We start from the raw sequence: 15,809 nt of genomic DNA on the forward strand, positions 1-15,809 counted from the left end.
TGGCTGGCAATGAACTCCATAAATCTCATAAAAATGCTTTACTTTCCCACTGAGAATAAAATGTTCACTATGTACTCCACTAAAAGAGAACTTGGGTAAAAGAAAATCTATTCATGGATTAACTGAGATACTTTTTGGATACACTTTGTGATGAGCGAAACAGCCAAGACGTCAACCAAAAGAGGGGTTCAAAACAGGATCGGAAATCAAGTCCTAATCTCATAGAAAAATCATGCAAGGGTTCTGGGTTGAATCCGTAAACTTGGACAACCAGCATGTGTACGACGCTGACCTTTATACATTTACACGTTTGATTCGGTGATATCATGCAGCTCCAGAAATTATTATGAGGAGCAAGAAGACCAGGGGCCTCATGTATAACGCCGTGCGTAGAACTCGCACTATAACATGGCGTAAGTACAAAAGCCGAAATGTGCTTACACACAGAAAAATCCAGATGCAGGAATCTGTGCGTACTCCAACTTCCACGTTCTTCCGCTACATAAATCCCGATCAGTGTGAAAACTAACGCTCGTGCACGCGCTTTATGTAACGCCCCAAATCCTCCCAGAATTACGCCTCTTTGAATATGCAAATCAATATAAATCGCCCTTAAGCTCAGCCTTCTGTGAAAAGACAATGGGAAAAGCACGGGAAAATATAAGAATTTCAGCGAATACCAAGTGGAGGCAAAGGAAAAACATACAATTTGTTCAAATAAACCGTAGTATAATCAACAAAAGGAAGCTGATCGAGTGACATAGCGTGTTGGAGAAACTTCAAAGCTCGTGTTCACAAAATCACACAGTGCCGGAAATAAAAAGAAGTCACATATCAAACTCACTGTGAAAAGGCGAGTTGTAGCCCACTGTCTGAGTGTCATATGAAAGCTTATTAGGGTACAGAGAAAAAAGGCACACAGTGGGGAAAAAGCACGAAATGTCAACTTCAATCTCGACATTTCCACTTTAATCACGTAGTTTATTTTGTCATTAAAGTAGAACATCATAAACTTCATCTTAAAATCGTTTAATTAACCAGTTTCTCAAATCACATCGTAATTAAAGTAGCACGTTAAATGCTTTGTTTTGTATTTGATTTTCTATGTGCTCTATGTGTGTGAATCACTACTTGCTTCTTAAACCGGCTCTCTTCCTCCAACTGGACACAGAGTCCATTACATTCATGATATTACAGCTCTCTGAATAACTAAAATACTGAGATGTATACGTGATGTCATTTTCATGATGATAGGAGTTAAAGCACGTTATTAAACATGTTTCACTTCGATGAAATAATTTATTGCAGCAGTACTCAGGGGCGGCTCTAGGCTTGTGGTGGCACTGGGCAGAGGAAGAATCGGTGGCTCCTTCGCCCGCCAATGTCAGTAAAGTATCTTATGCACGGTGGATGGCCACGTATGTTGCAGACACTGCTTAGCCGCCTCGTGCTCATGACAAGCATTTAACTTTTGCCGAAATTTGTCGCTGCGTTTTTAGCTGTGTTGTTATTTTCTCTTTCTGTTTTATATTCAATATATATTGGCGTAGCCGCCACTGCAGTCAGTGCTTTTCTTTCCCCAAGTAACCGATCGCCACACAATCAGCTCTGTAATAGACGTTAAGCCATCTGTAAGCTTAGCGCCGATTCTTCAAAACGTTTAAGAACATTGAAATATCTTCGTAGTACATGTTTAATTATTCTATCCTTCACGACACTCCCAGTGAAGAATATAGATTATTTAAATGAAGTTAAAGTTTTATCTGTATAATTTAATAAACATATTTTGCTGCATTTCACCTTAAAAATGATATCGTCATCATATGTAAATACGTGCTTTATAAAGTGGCTCAGGTTGTGTAATATTATAACTGTAGTGCAAGTTTACAGTGAGGTGATTGTACTTATAAGTACAAACAGTTCTACAAGGTGCAATTGATTGAGTGCATTTAAAGTTCTTGGGATGAAACTGTTTTGAACCGCGAGGTCCGTACAGGAAAGGCTTTAAAACGTTTTGCAGTGGCTGAGACAGCGTGTCCTTAATGCTGTATACCGATAATTCTCTTTCCGATCAGCTGCTGCTGTGATTCACACTCAGATACAGTGATATAAATACTCCGAGTGGTGCAGTGAGAGAAATATGGAAAAAGATGATCCGCTGTGGCAACTCCTAACGGGAGGAGCTGAAAGAAGAAGAAGAAAAAGAAGAGGAAGGTGCAGTGAGAGTAACAACGCTAAAGCAGTTCTGGTATTTGGTATACTATGGCTGTTCCCTGGACCATTATATTGTTACGAGTTAATTACAATCAGATGCATTACACTAATAAACAATATGCGGTTAGTTTCAGTGTATTTATAAAGCTGCGTCAGGAAAATAAGGTGTAACCACACAGGAACAGTAGCACTGCTTTGACGCTGGGTGCCGCCAGTCTGCAAAACTGAGCGGAGGTATGAGGTACCGTAGAAAAGTGTGTGGCTTTACGCCAAGTGTAGGTTTAATACATCGCGATTTGAACGTGGAAAAGTTCTTACGCAACATTTCTGTGTGTACGCACCGTTTATACGTGAGGCCCCTGGAGATGTCCTGTAAGGCAGACTTGTGATGAGGAACAGGCAAAGGTCAGAACTTAAACATCAGGTGTGGTCTCCCCTGGACTTTCTTTTATACTCAGATATGGGGATTGATATTTGATGAGGAAAAATTATATTTTTATATTTTGTACATTAAAGAACCATCAACAGCAAATCAAATCAAATTAATCATATACTGAACAATTATTATAAAAGTAAAGTTGAATAAATCAGACTCTGCAGCTGCATGAATAAAAGGTAATGTACCCCATCCAGTTAGGGGAAATAGTTCAACAGTTGATAGAAAACTATGTTTTGTACCTAATACATGTATGCAAAATTTGGTTGACCGAAGTGAAAGCGTACTCAGGTTATTGTGTTTATACACACACACACAGAGACACACAGACATAATTCCAAAAATAGTATTTTCAGACTCAGGGAGGTCTAAAACGTTGAGATTCATTAAAATCTCAAAATCAGATTTTTGAACGATTACAATACTTTCCCTACGAGAAAGTAAATCAGACTCAGGTCGGTCTAAAATGTCAAGATTCATTAAAGTCTTGAAATCAGATTTTTGAACGATTACAATACTTTCCCTACAAGAACAAAAATTGGAATCAGGGAGGTCTAAAACATCGAGATTCTTTAAAATTGTGAGGTTGAATTTTTGGACGATTACAATACTTTCCCTACTAGAAAGTAAATCAAACTCAGGGATGTCTAAAACGTCGATATTCATCAAAATTTCAAAATTGTATTTTTCAATGATTATAATACTTTACCTAGGATAAAGTAAATTGGAATCAGGGAGGTCTAAAACGTCGAGATTCATTAAAATTGTGAGGTTGAATTTTTGGACGATTGCAATACTTTCAGTACGAGAAAGTAAATCGGACTCAGGGAGGTCTAAAACATCGAGATTCATTAAAATCTCGAAATCGAATTTTTGGACGATTACAATACTTTGTATACGAGAAAGTAAAAAGGTGTAAATAATCAGCAAACTAAACAGGGGGGCACATCGAAGGAGAAGTCAGGAACGTTTAGTCAGAAGCCAAAATGGACCCTACTTGATAAATTAACAAGCTTTTTTAGAAAGAATTTAGGTAGAAGTTCTCCACCGAGGGATAAAGCTACGCTGCGGAGACAGCGAATTTATAGCAGAACTTCCTCATGTTATATTTCAAGCTAGGTTTCCTCTTTGTTTTATATCTTCTTTGATTCTATTGTTTGCAGTTTCCTTTGTATTTGATTTTGTTTACTTGTCAATGCCTTTGTTATGTGTCTTGCATTTTGTGGGTAGTCCCCCACCTAGAAGTGCCACCAGGGACTTCTCATATCCTCTGTAAAGGTGAGGGTCTCCCACAGCTCCTGGTGGTTCATTCTCGAATGCGCTAGGGAGTTGGTGAGTTCTTGTACTTTTGTGATTTCCTGGATATTTGAATCCGTGCCGTTTTTTGACATCGCTTTGGATTGGTGATTTGGACGTGTTCACCTCAGATCGCTTCACCTTTTTAGGCAACTCCATTTTGCCATTTGTGCTCCACGGAGCTTCTTGTGTTAAATTATGCCCAATAAATCTTTGTATTTTATATACAGTCTGTGAGGCTCTCTGTGTTGCTAGCCAGGTTGTTTTTTTTGACAGAATTTCCCCCTCTAGTGGGGATTTGTGTAATTGCTTGGAATGTTATGTGCTTGGGAACTCTCAAGTGTCATAAACATCACTGAGTGCAGCTGACATGTCAAAAGTGTTAGATTTCAGTCAGGGTTCTTCACCTGGCCGGTGTTCAAATGCTTTTATGCTTACTTTGTTCTTATTTTATGTTAGCACCGCTGATTATTTATTTCCTTTGTGTCAGCTTTGTGTCCTCTGTTATGTTCTCTTGTGTTTTGTGGGTGGTTCCCCAAAAGGCGGGGTCATTTGTCCATCATGGTCCAGGGACTGCCCTCGGCCTCACAAAGGCGAGGATTTCCGGTGGTTCCTGGACTTTCATTCTCGAATGTGCTAGGGAGTTGGGGAATTCTTGTGCTTTTGTGATTTCCTGGATTTTTGAACCTGGTGAGCTGGTGAGTTGGTGAGTTACTACTTTTTTTAGTAGAATTTCCCCCTCTGGTGGGCATTTGTGGAATTGTTCAGGACTTACGTGCTTGGGAACTTTCAAGTGTCATAACACCACATATGTCAATAAGGACCACTCACGTTCGACACATGCGTCTCTTGAAATTACAATGAAGACCAGGAGATGTCCCATCAGGCAGACTCGTAATGAAGAACAGGCAAAGGTCAGAACTTAAAATAATTACAAGTAATCAGCAAACAAAATATGGGGCACATTGAAAGAGAAGTCAGGAACAGAAAGAAATCCAAATAAAATAAATAAGAAAGCCTTTCTAGAAAGGTTGTAGATATAAGTTATTCACCATCGAATATACAGCAGATCATCTGCAAGTTCTATTTCAGCCAGGGTACTTTTTTCTGGCTGGTGTTCAAATGCTATTATACTTATTTTGTTCAGATTCTCTGTTAACTCTGCTGATTATTTGTTTCCTTTGTGTCAGCTTTGTGTACCCCAAGAGGCGGAGCCAGCTGCCCATCACCTTCAAGGGACTGCCCTCAACCCTTTTAAGGACAACCCACAGTCCCTGCAGTTCATTCTGAATGTATTTGTGCTTGTGATGGTGGTGGTGGTGGTGGTGAGCTCCACCTATTGTGTGTTTGTGATTGTCTGGATTTTTCTGAACCTGTACTCTGTTTGTGATTTCACCTTTTGGACTTTGGAATGGGAATTTGTTCACTTTTGGGATTGCCTTCTATGCCTTTTGAGCTCTTTCTTCTTTCTGAAGGGCATATTTCTTATTTACTTTATTGCCAGAAAAAATAACACTGCATACAATCCAGTCGATTTAAATACAACAAATGGCATGCACAGGTCTTCCTGTATTAAACCCAGAAGCCTGCAATGAAATCAGCTGCTTGTTTTTCCATACTGGAAGGATGATGGAGCTATAGGCACACTACAATAGATAGATATGAAAGGCACAATTTGATAGATAGATAGATAGATAGATAGATAGATAGATAGATAGATGTGAAAGGCACTATATGATAGATAGATAGATAGATAGATAGATAGATAGATAGATAGATAGATAGATAGATAGATAGATAGATAGATATGAAAGGCACTATAAGATAGATAGATAGATAGATGGATAGATAGATAGATAGATAGATAGATAGATAGATAGATAGATAGATAGATATGAAAGGCACTATAAGATAGATAGATAGATAGATAGATAGATAGATAGATAGATATGAAAGGCACTCTAAAATAGATAAATATATTAATTTACTCTGTCAGAAACATAATCTCATGGTGCAAAATAGTCAAATCAAAATATTTAAAATATTACCCAGGTGCAAGACCACCTAACATACACAGTTGCCATTTCATATTTAGTGTCCCTAACGCAATATTTCTCTTGCAATAATGTGCCTTTATGGAGCTGCCCAGGTTAAAGATGGGGACAATAGGAGAGACACTCTGTAGTGTGCAGGCCATAGGCAACCACATAAACAGTTCCAGTTTTGGTTCTTTGCAGAATGGGTGAACTGAGCTGGTGGATAAAGGTGTCTCAGATGAACATGTCATGGAAAGGATGGAGAGCCATAACGACATCTCATTTTCAGTTTCTAGCTGAAGTGTTTGGTCATATACCTTGATAGTCTGATGATCTTAAGCCTTCTACCCTCTTCTGTTGAATTCTGTTTCTTCATGAGAGCTCAAGGTATTAAACACCAGGGCACTGACCACCAGAAGGCGTCCAGCTGGTTCCTGTTTGAGTTTGCTGGGCCCCTGTCAGATGGCGCTCATTCGTGCGTGATACAATAAGCAGTCTGCTGATTTTTTCCATCATGCTTTTTTTTTTTTTTTTTTTGCAAGCACTAGTAGCAGCAGAGAAATTCCTCGAGGACATAAGCCAAGGCTGGAAACTTGGCTTCCCTCGGATTCAAGGCTGGGAGCTCCCAGCCGTATGACTCATTGAAGACTTCATCAAAACGGGCCAAGAAATGTGAACAGACAAAGGCAGCAGCCTTTCTGCCTGAATATATATGGTCCATATATTTAAAGTACAATATGAACATTCTTTCCACCCATCCAAGTTAGGAAGACACTTTTTCCATGGTCCAAAAGGAGCCAGAGTCTATCCCAGCATCCTTAGGTAGATAGATAGATAGATAGATAGATAGATAGATAGATAGATAGATAGATAGATAGATAGATAGATAGATAGATAGATAGATAGATAGATAGATAGATAGATAGATGGATTTTTGTCCTCAGGGGTAATGTGGCCTTCAAGGTACAGTAGTGTTTGTTAAAAAAGTCAACATTTGTTAAGGGGGTACTTACTTTTTCACATCACTGAGTAAATGGAGTGCATGTTACTTTAAGGAACAAGTTCAATAATCGAAACAGATATATCACTCCATGTCGTATTTGTTGACTTCAAGAAAGTGTTTGTCTCAATCAAAAGAAGTATTCTGCTGAGAATCCACACACATTATGGGTGTAATCACAAGGAGGTGCCACTGAGCCCGAAACTAGCCTTCAAGGGCAGGAGTAGATTATTCTCGTAAATGTTTCTTGTAAGTCTCACAAACTTCACGATAACACACCCAGCCCATACTTCTTTATGGAAGCGAGTTTTGCACCATCTCTAAAAAGCTCGTAAAAAGCCTGAACAGCTTCAACACTAATGATCAACATCACATGCTTGCATGGAGTAACAAAGGACTTGCTAGATGAAAGAATCCAAATGGAAGCTTTGGTTCCAATCATACAATAAACACAACTCAGATTTCTCACACGCTGGCTTCAGGAAACCAAGAAGTAAGTTTATTAAGCAATACGTTCTCCAGCTACGAGAAGAGAAGTAGAAGTTTGTTGTGCAATAACTACATCGGCCAACAAACAAATCGTGATGTTCCACCAACGGTCAACGAGATAAGGGAAGCAGCTGCCAATCATGAAGAGCGGTGAAAGACTGTGAATGTCAGCACACTCACCGTATTTGGAGTCAAGTGAAGATGATGATGATAAGCAATCAGGGTATTAAGAGCTTTCATCCTCCTGTTACTATCACAGCAAACATTTTAATGTTCCCCAGTTTCACTATCAGACTCTTGGGTGGAGTAACAAAGGACTCACTAGATGAAAGAAAGCAAGTGGAAGCTTTGGTTCCAGTTATACAATAGACACAACTCAGATTTCACAGATGCTGGCTCAGGAAACCAAGAACTGAACTTACTAACCAATAAGTTCTCTACGAGTCACCTGAGAACTACAGAAATAGAAGCAGAGGCAGACCACCATTGTCATGCAATAACTACATCAACCAACAAGCAAATCGTGATGTTCCACCAACAGTCAACAAGATAAGGGAAGCAGCTGCCAAGAATGGAGAAAGACTGTGAACATCTGCATGCCCAAGATATTTGCAGTCAAGTGAAGATGATAATGAGGAGGAGCAATTATGGAATTAAGAGCTTTCATTTTCCACTTACTATCACAGCAATCATATTAAGGTTCCCCAGTTTCACTACAAGACTCTTGGGTGGAGTAACAAAGGATTCCCTGAATGAAAGAACTCAAGTGGAGGCTTTGGTTCCAATCGTACAACAAGCACAACTCGAATTTCTCAAACACTGGCTCAGGAAACCAAGAACTGAGCGTATTAACCAATACGTTCTCCATGAGTCACCTGAGAGCTATGAGAAGAGAAGTAGAAGTTTGTCGTGCAACAACTACATGAGCAAACTTGTAAATCATGATGTTCCACCAACGGTTAGCGAGATAAGGAAACCAGCTGGCAAGAATGGAGAAAGACTGCTAACATCTGCACACCTACCATATTTGCAGTCAAGTGAAGATGATGATGATGATGAGCAATTAGGGTATGAAAGGTTTTCATCCTCCAGTTACTATCACAGCAAACATGTTAATGTTCCCCAGTTTCACTACAAGACTCTTGGATGGAGTAACAAAGGATTCGCCAGATGAAAGAATGCAAGTGGAGGCTTTGGTTCTAACCATACAACAAAGACAACTTGGATTTCTCAGACACTGGCTCAGGTAACCATTACCCAAGCTTATTAACCAATACGTTCTCCACGAGCCACCTGAAAGCTACGACAAGAGTAGAAGTTTATCGTGCAACAACTACATCGGCCAACTTGTAAATCGTGATGTTTCACCAAAAATCAACAAGATAAGGAAACTTTCTGCCAAAAATGGAGAAAGACTGTGAACATCTGCACACCCACAATGTTTGCAGTCAAGTGAAGATGATGATGAGGAGGAGCAATTATGGAATTAAGGGCTTTCATCCTCCCGTTACTATCACAGCAAACATATTAATGTTCCCCAGTTTCACTACAAGAATCTTGGATGGAGTAACAAAGGACTCGCTAGATAAAAGAACTCAAGTGGAAGCTTTGGTTCCAATCATACAAGAAAGACAACTGAGATTTGTCAGACATGGGCTCAGGTAACCAAGAACTGAGCTTACTAACCAACACGTTCTCCACGCCGCCTGAGAACTACAGAAAGAAAAGCAGAGGCAGACCACAATTTGTCGTGCAACAACGACATCGGCCAATGAGTAAATCGGGATGTTCCACCAATGGTCAACCAGATAAGGAAAGTGGCTGCCAAACATGAAAAGCGGTGAAAGACTGTGAATGTCAGCACACCCACCTCATTTGCAATCAAGTGAAGATGATGATGAAGAGCAATTAGGGTATTAAGAGCTTTCAGCCTCCGGTTATTGTCATAGTTCATTTTCCCCAGTTTCGCTATCCCATCTCGTGGACTCCTTTGCCCAGTACAACACTGGAGTGCAATGTCTGGCATAAAGCAGGAATGGACACTGGACTGGACGGCGACACAAACTCCCACACTTGCTTACACTGGGACCATTTATAACAGGTAATCTGCCTAAGGGCTCATTTATACTTCGCGCTCAGAACGCGTATGCGCATGCATCATGGCTGCCACGCGTTCCCAGCATTCATCTGATGTGTCCTCTGAGCGCGTCCTCTAAGACCAACATTTATGGGATGAGGGCAAAAAAATAAAATGAGTAGGCTGAAGGCAATCAATGGAAAATGTAAAAAGCCGAGCCCAAGCCAGGACTCCAGCCCATTGACTTCATTGCATTTCGCTGAGATCAGAACATTTTTGCACTTCCGCCAAACTTGAGTTAAAAGGAATTCAGTGTGGTTTGCTCATCACTAGTTGTGACTTTTTAAAAAGGAACCTGTCAGATCAGAGATAGCAGAGCCGCCATTGCTGATTAAAATGTAAAAACGCTCTTTGTTATTTATTGTGTGTTTTGTGTGTGCGTTTTATTTATTTTTTTTGCCTGCGTTTTACCAGTGTTACCATTCATTTCGATGGAACCAACAATCAGTTGAAAATGAGAAGGCCGAAGGCAATCAGTGGAGAATGTAAACTGCTCAAAAACATTAAAGGAACTCCTTGAAAACCCATCAGATCTCAATGGGAAACAAAATTCCTGCTGGCTCTCTCTACTGCTATGAACTGATATGGTGATGTGTGAGGAACGAAAGGATGGAATTGAAAATCATCAACCTACAGAGGGACACCACGAAAATCAAAGGGAAAAAAGGATGCGGCAGGCTGGCAGGCGAGTCCATTTGACCAAAAATTTCGTACTCAGTAGTTTGTATGCCACCCCTATGCCTGACAACATCCTAATGAGACAACGCATGGTGTCCTGGGGGATCTCCTCCCAGATCAGAACCAGGGCATCACTGAGCTCCTGGACAGTCTGAGGCGTCAGATGGACCGAAACATAATGTCTCACCCAGAGGTGTTCTATTGGATTGAGGTCAGGCGAGTGAGCATGGGGTCCAGCCAGTCAATGGTATCAATTCCTGCATCCTCTTGCCACATGAGGCTGGGCATTGTTGTGCACCAGGTGGAAAACCCTGCACCAGCATTGGGTCTGATAATAGGTGCAAGGATTTCATCCCAATACCTAATGGCAGTCAAGGTGCCGTTGTCTAGCCTTGTCTAGAGGTCTGTGTGTCCCTCCTTGGATATGGACCATCACTGACACACTACCAAACCGGTCATGCTGAACGATGTTACAGGTAGCATAACGTTCTCCACGGCTTCTCCAGACCCTTTCACGTCTGTCACATGTGCTCAGGGTGAACCTGCTCTCATCTGTGAAAAGCAATGGGTGCCTGTGCTGGACCTGCCAATTCTGGTATTCTATGGAAAATGCCAATCGAGCTCCACAGTGCCCACTAGAGGACATTGTCGGGCCCTCAGGCCACCCTCATGAAGTCTGTTTCTGATTGTTTGGTCAGAGACATTCACACCAGTGGCCGGCCTGCCTGCTGGAGGTCATTTTGTAGGCTCTGCCAGTGCTCATCCTGTTCCTCCTTGCCCAAAGTAGCAGATACCAGTGGGTCCTGCTGATGGGTTAAGGACCTTCTATGAGGGGCCCTGTCCAGCTCTCCTGGAGTAACTGCCTGTCTGTCTCCTGGAATCTCCTCCATGACCTTGAGACTGTGCTCGGAGACACAGCAAACCTTCTGGCAATGAGAGGCACGTATTGATGTGCCATCCTGGAGGAGTTGGACTACCTGTGCCAGCTCTGTAGGGTCCAGGTATGGCCTCATGTGACACCAGTAGTGACACTGACCGTAGCCAAATGCAAAACAAATGACAAAACAGATGAGGAGAGAAAATGTCAGTGGCCTCCATCTGTTAACCAATTCATTCCTGTTTTGGGGGTCGTCTCATTGTTGCCCCCCCCTCTAGTGCACCAAAGCAGCTGAAACCGATGAACAAGCCGCTCTGCTACTTTACTGACCAGATCAACAGCCCACGAGTGTCATTAACTCGATGCTGTACTCTCATTACAAAGGGGTCCTTTCATTTTTTTGAGCAGTATAAAAAGCCGAGACCAAGCCAGGACTCAATCTTCTGACGTAGTAAGGCAACAGCAGCTCTAACCAAAGTGGTGGACACAGCAATGCCAAATAAAACTGGACGTTATAATTTACTGGTACCTTCACAGAGCTTCTGTCTCATCACTTCTCTTATTTTGGAAATGACGATATACTCTTCGACGTGGAACACGTAGGTGGACGGCGGCTTGTTGGCGATGGCTTTCAGCTCGTCGTCTTTGATTTCTGGCCCAACTCCAATGGCGAAGAGGGTAATTTTGTTGTTTCTCGCCTCTTCGGCTGCATCTTTCACTTCATCCTGGGATTTCCCGTCCGTGAGCACCACTGCAATTTTCGTGACGCCGTTCGGGGCTCTTTCTGACATGGCAAACATTTGTTTATCTGCAAATTTTATCGCTTCTCCCGTTCTGGTGTTTCCTCCCATGTAACTGATGGACTCCATGTCACTTAGGAGGTCTTCACTGGAAGAATGAGTTCCCAGAGGAATTTCCAATACGGGGTTATCGCTGTACTGGATCACCCCCACTTGCGTAAAAGTGCTACCAATGTTAAAGTTTGAGGTAATGTTCACCAGCCACTTTTTCACAATTTCAAAATTTGTGTCTTCCACACTCCAGGAGCCATCTAAAATAAATACGAGATCACTGGGAGCCGTCCTGCAACCTGCGGGGGAGAAAAGCAGAAAGGAAGCGTTAGCCAGCGATACGAAGGATCATCCATCCATCCATTATCCAACCCGCTATATCCTAACTACAGAGTGACGGGGGTCTGCTGGAGCCAATCCCAGACAACACAGGGTGCAAAGCAGGAAACAAACCCCGGGCAGGGCGCGCACACACACACACACACACACCAAGTACACACTAGGGACAATTTAGAATCGTCAAGGCACCTAACCTGCATGTCTTTGGACTGTGGGAGGAAACCCACGCAGACACGGGGAGAACATGATGAAAGAATAATCCTCACACATAATCTAAACATCCATCCATCATTCAACCCGCTATATCCTAACACAGGGTAACGGGGGTCTGCTGGAGCCAATCCCACCCAACACAGGGTGCAAGGCAGGAACAAATCCCTGGGCAGGGCACCAGCCCACCGCAACATTCTAAACATTCAAAAATATTCACATTTTTAAAAAATATTTCAAAAAACAGTAAGGTAATCATTTCATTTGACATTTGTATTATTATCATTCTTATAAACAAATGTCTTCGCTTCTATTGGTTGCTGCTGATTAGTCTTAATTGTGTCAAATTTACCAAAGCGGTTTCTACTATTTGCAGGTGACCTTTTTAACACACGTGCATCAAAGGGTCACCTCACGGGCTCATCTGAGGTGTGTAATCTATTATATAGTGCCTTTCATTATCTATCTATCTATCTATCTATCTATCTATCTATCTATCTATCTATCTATCTATCTATCTATCTATCTATCTGTCTGTCTATTATATAGTGCATTTCATTATCTATCTATCTATCTATCTATCTATCTATCTATCTATCTATCTGTCTGTCTGTCTATCTATCTATCTATCTATCTATCTATCTATCTGTCTGTCTGTCTATTATATAGTGCATTTCATTATCTATCTATCTATCTATCTATCTACAGTGCATCCGGAAAGTATTCCCAGCGCTTCATCACTTGTTCCACATTTTGTTATGTCACAGCCTTATTCCAAAATGGATTAAATTCATTTTCTTCCTCAGAATTCTACACACAACACCCCATAATGACAACGTGAAAAAAGTTTACTTGAGGTTTTTGCAAATTTATTAAAAATAAACAAACGGAGAAATCCCATGTCCATAAGTATTCACAGCCTCTGCTCAATACTTTGTCGATGCCCCTTTGGCAGCAATTCCAGCCTCAAGTCTTTTTGAATATGATGCCACAAGCTTGGCACTAATATCCTTGGCCAGTCTCGCCCATTCCTCTTGGCAGCACCTCTCAAGCTCCATCAGGTTGGATGGGAAGCGTCGGTGCACAGCCATTTTAAGATCTCCAGAGATGTTCAATCGGATTCAAGTCTGGGCCACTCAAGGACATTCACAGAGTTGTCCTGAAGCCACTCCTTTGATATCTTGGCTGTGTCCTTAGGGTCGTTGTCCTGCTGAAAGATGAACCGTCGCCCCAGTCTGAGGTCAAGAGCGCTCTGGAGCAGGTTTTCATCCAGGATGTCTCTGTGCATTGCTGCAGTCATCTTTCCCTTTATCCTGACTAGTCTCCCAGTTCCTGATGCTGCCACCACCATGCTTCACTGTAGGGATGGTATTGCCCTGGTGATAAGCGGTGCCTGGTTTCCTCCAAACGTGACGCCTGCCATTCACACCAAAGAGTTCAATCTTTGTCTCATCAGACCAGAGAAGTTTGTTTCTCATGGTCTGAGAGTCCTTCAGGTACCTTTTGGCAAACTCCAGGCGGGCTGCCATGTGCCTTTTACTAAGGAGTGGCTTCCGTCTGGCCACTCTACCATACAGGCCTGATTGGTGGATTGCTGCAGAGATGGTTGTCCTTCTGGAAGGTTCTCCTCTCTCCACAGAGGACCTCTGGAGCTCTGACAGAGTGACCATTGGGTTCTTGGTCACCTCTCTGACTAAGGCCCTTCTCCCCCGATCGCTCAGTTTAGATGGCCGGCCAGCCCTAAGAAGAGTCCTGGTGGTTTTGAACTTCTTCCACTTATGGATGATGGAGGCCACTGTGCTCACTGGGACCTTCAAAGCAGCAGACATTTTTCTGTAACCTTCCCCAGATTTGTGCCTCGAGACAATCCTGTCTCGGAGGTCTACAGACAATTCCTTTGACTTCATGCTTGGTTTGTGCTCTGACATGAACTGTCAGATGTGGGACCTTCTATAGACAGGTGTGTGCCTTTCCAAATCATGTCCAGTCAACTGAATTGACCACAGGTGGACTCCAATGAAGCTGCAGAAACATCTCAAGGATGATCAGGGGAAACAGGATGAACCTGAACTCAATTTGGAGCTTCATGGCAAAGGCTGGGAATACTTATGGACATGCGATTTCTCCGTTTTTTTATTTTTAATAAATTTGCAAAAACCTCAAGTAAACTTTTTTCATGTTGTCATTATGGGGTGTTGTGTGTAGAATTCTGAGGAAGAAAATGAATTTAATCCATTTTGGAATAAGGCTGTGACATAACAAAATGTGGAGAAAGTGATGATGCGCTGTGAATACTTTCCGGATGCACTCTATCTATCTATCTAAAGTATGTGGTGCCACCCCAGGTCAAGAGGGGGCGCTATCGCTAACCACGCCCTCTCTTTTTTTCTCCAGTAACACAGAGAAGATGTCCACCTAGGGCACCTGACTCTGCCCCTTCAGGTTTTTCCACTTTACATTGTGAGGTCACCAGAAGGAGGCGTGAGATCCTGTGTCCCGACCTAAACGTGATCTAAGCCCAGCCGGGTCTAATTTCATTGTTATTATTTTATTGTTGTTGTGCCTCTGGGCACCTGTATTTCAGTTAAACCTGACAGAAGTAGACAGGGATGACCAATCTGGTGGACTGACATTTCTTTGTCTAGGACTTGCAGTTCCTCACTCGTCTACAGTATATATCTATTATATAGTGCCTTTCACTCTATCTGCCTGTTTTTTAGTGCCTCTCCTGTCTGTCTTTCTGTCTACGTATCGTTGGTCATTTTCTCTTTGTGCCTCATATGCTGCTTGCTTTTGCCCATACCATACTTTTTGCACCCTCTGCCTGAGGTGGACTTGGTAGCATTTTGTTTAAATACTTGGGCCACTAAAATAATACAAATAATTCATTTGCCTGGTTCTCTGGCGCGAGTCAGCGGGGGTCTGCCCTGTGAGTTTGCCCCGTGCTGGTAGCCCATGCAGGTGATGTGCCTAATTCTGCCCACAGAAGCTCTGGAGCTCCAGCGCCTTGCGTTGGAATGGCCCAAGTCGGTAAAGCGATGGCTCCTCATTAGGATTACAAAGCATTTAATAAAACATAGCAGGCTGTCCAGCCCACCACAAATCACCAGCTCCTGCTAAGCAGATCTGTGCATATTCCAAATTTGTGGCTCCCTCAGGTGCTATTTGAGATTCTGCTGCCAGACAGCTGCTTCCATATATTCACGCTCTTCTTTTTATCTTATGTATGCCTGCCATTTCCTCCTAACCTGTTTCCATATGTGGCCCCACATTCTTCTTCAAATAAAATGGGTGCACACCATCCCC

General features: G+C 42.2%; 1 protein-coding gene across 1 annotated transcript in view; it reads right to left on the reverse strand.

The window, feature by feature from the left end:
- The window catches only part of col21a1 (collagen, type XXI, alpha 1), a 211,993-nt gene that overhangs the window by 170,112 nt on the left and 26,072 nt on the right, over positions 1-15,809 (reverse strand). The window contains exon 3 of the mRNA XM_039738189.1: positions 11,693-12,253. Coding sequence (XP_039594123.1) covers positions 11,693-12,253 — 561 coding nt within the window. The remainder of the gene's footprint in view (positions 1-11,692; positions 12,254-15,809) is intronic.

This window comes from Polypterus senegalus, chromosome 16, assembly GCF_016835505.1.
Source record: "Polypterus senegalus isolate Bchr_013 chromosome 16, ASM1683550v1, whole genome shotgun sequence".
NCBI lineage: Eukaryota > Metazoa > Chordata > Cladistia > Polypteriformes > Polypteridae > Polypterus > Polypterus senegalus.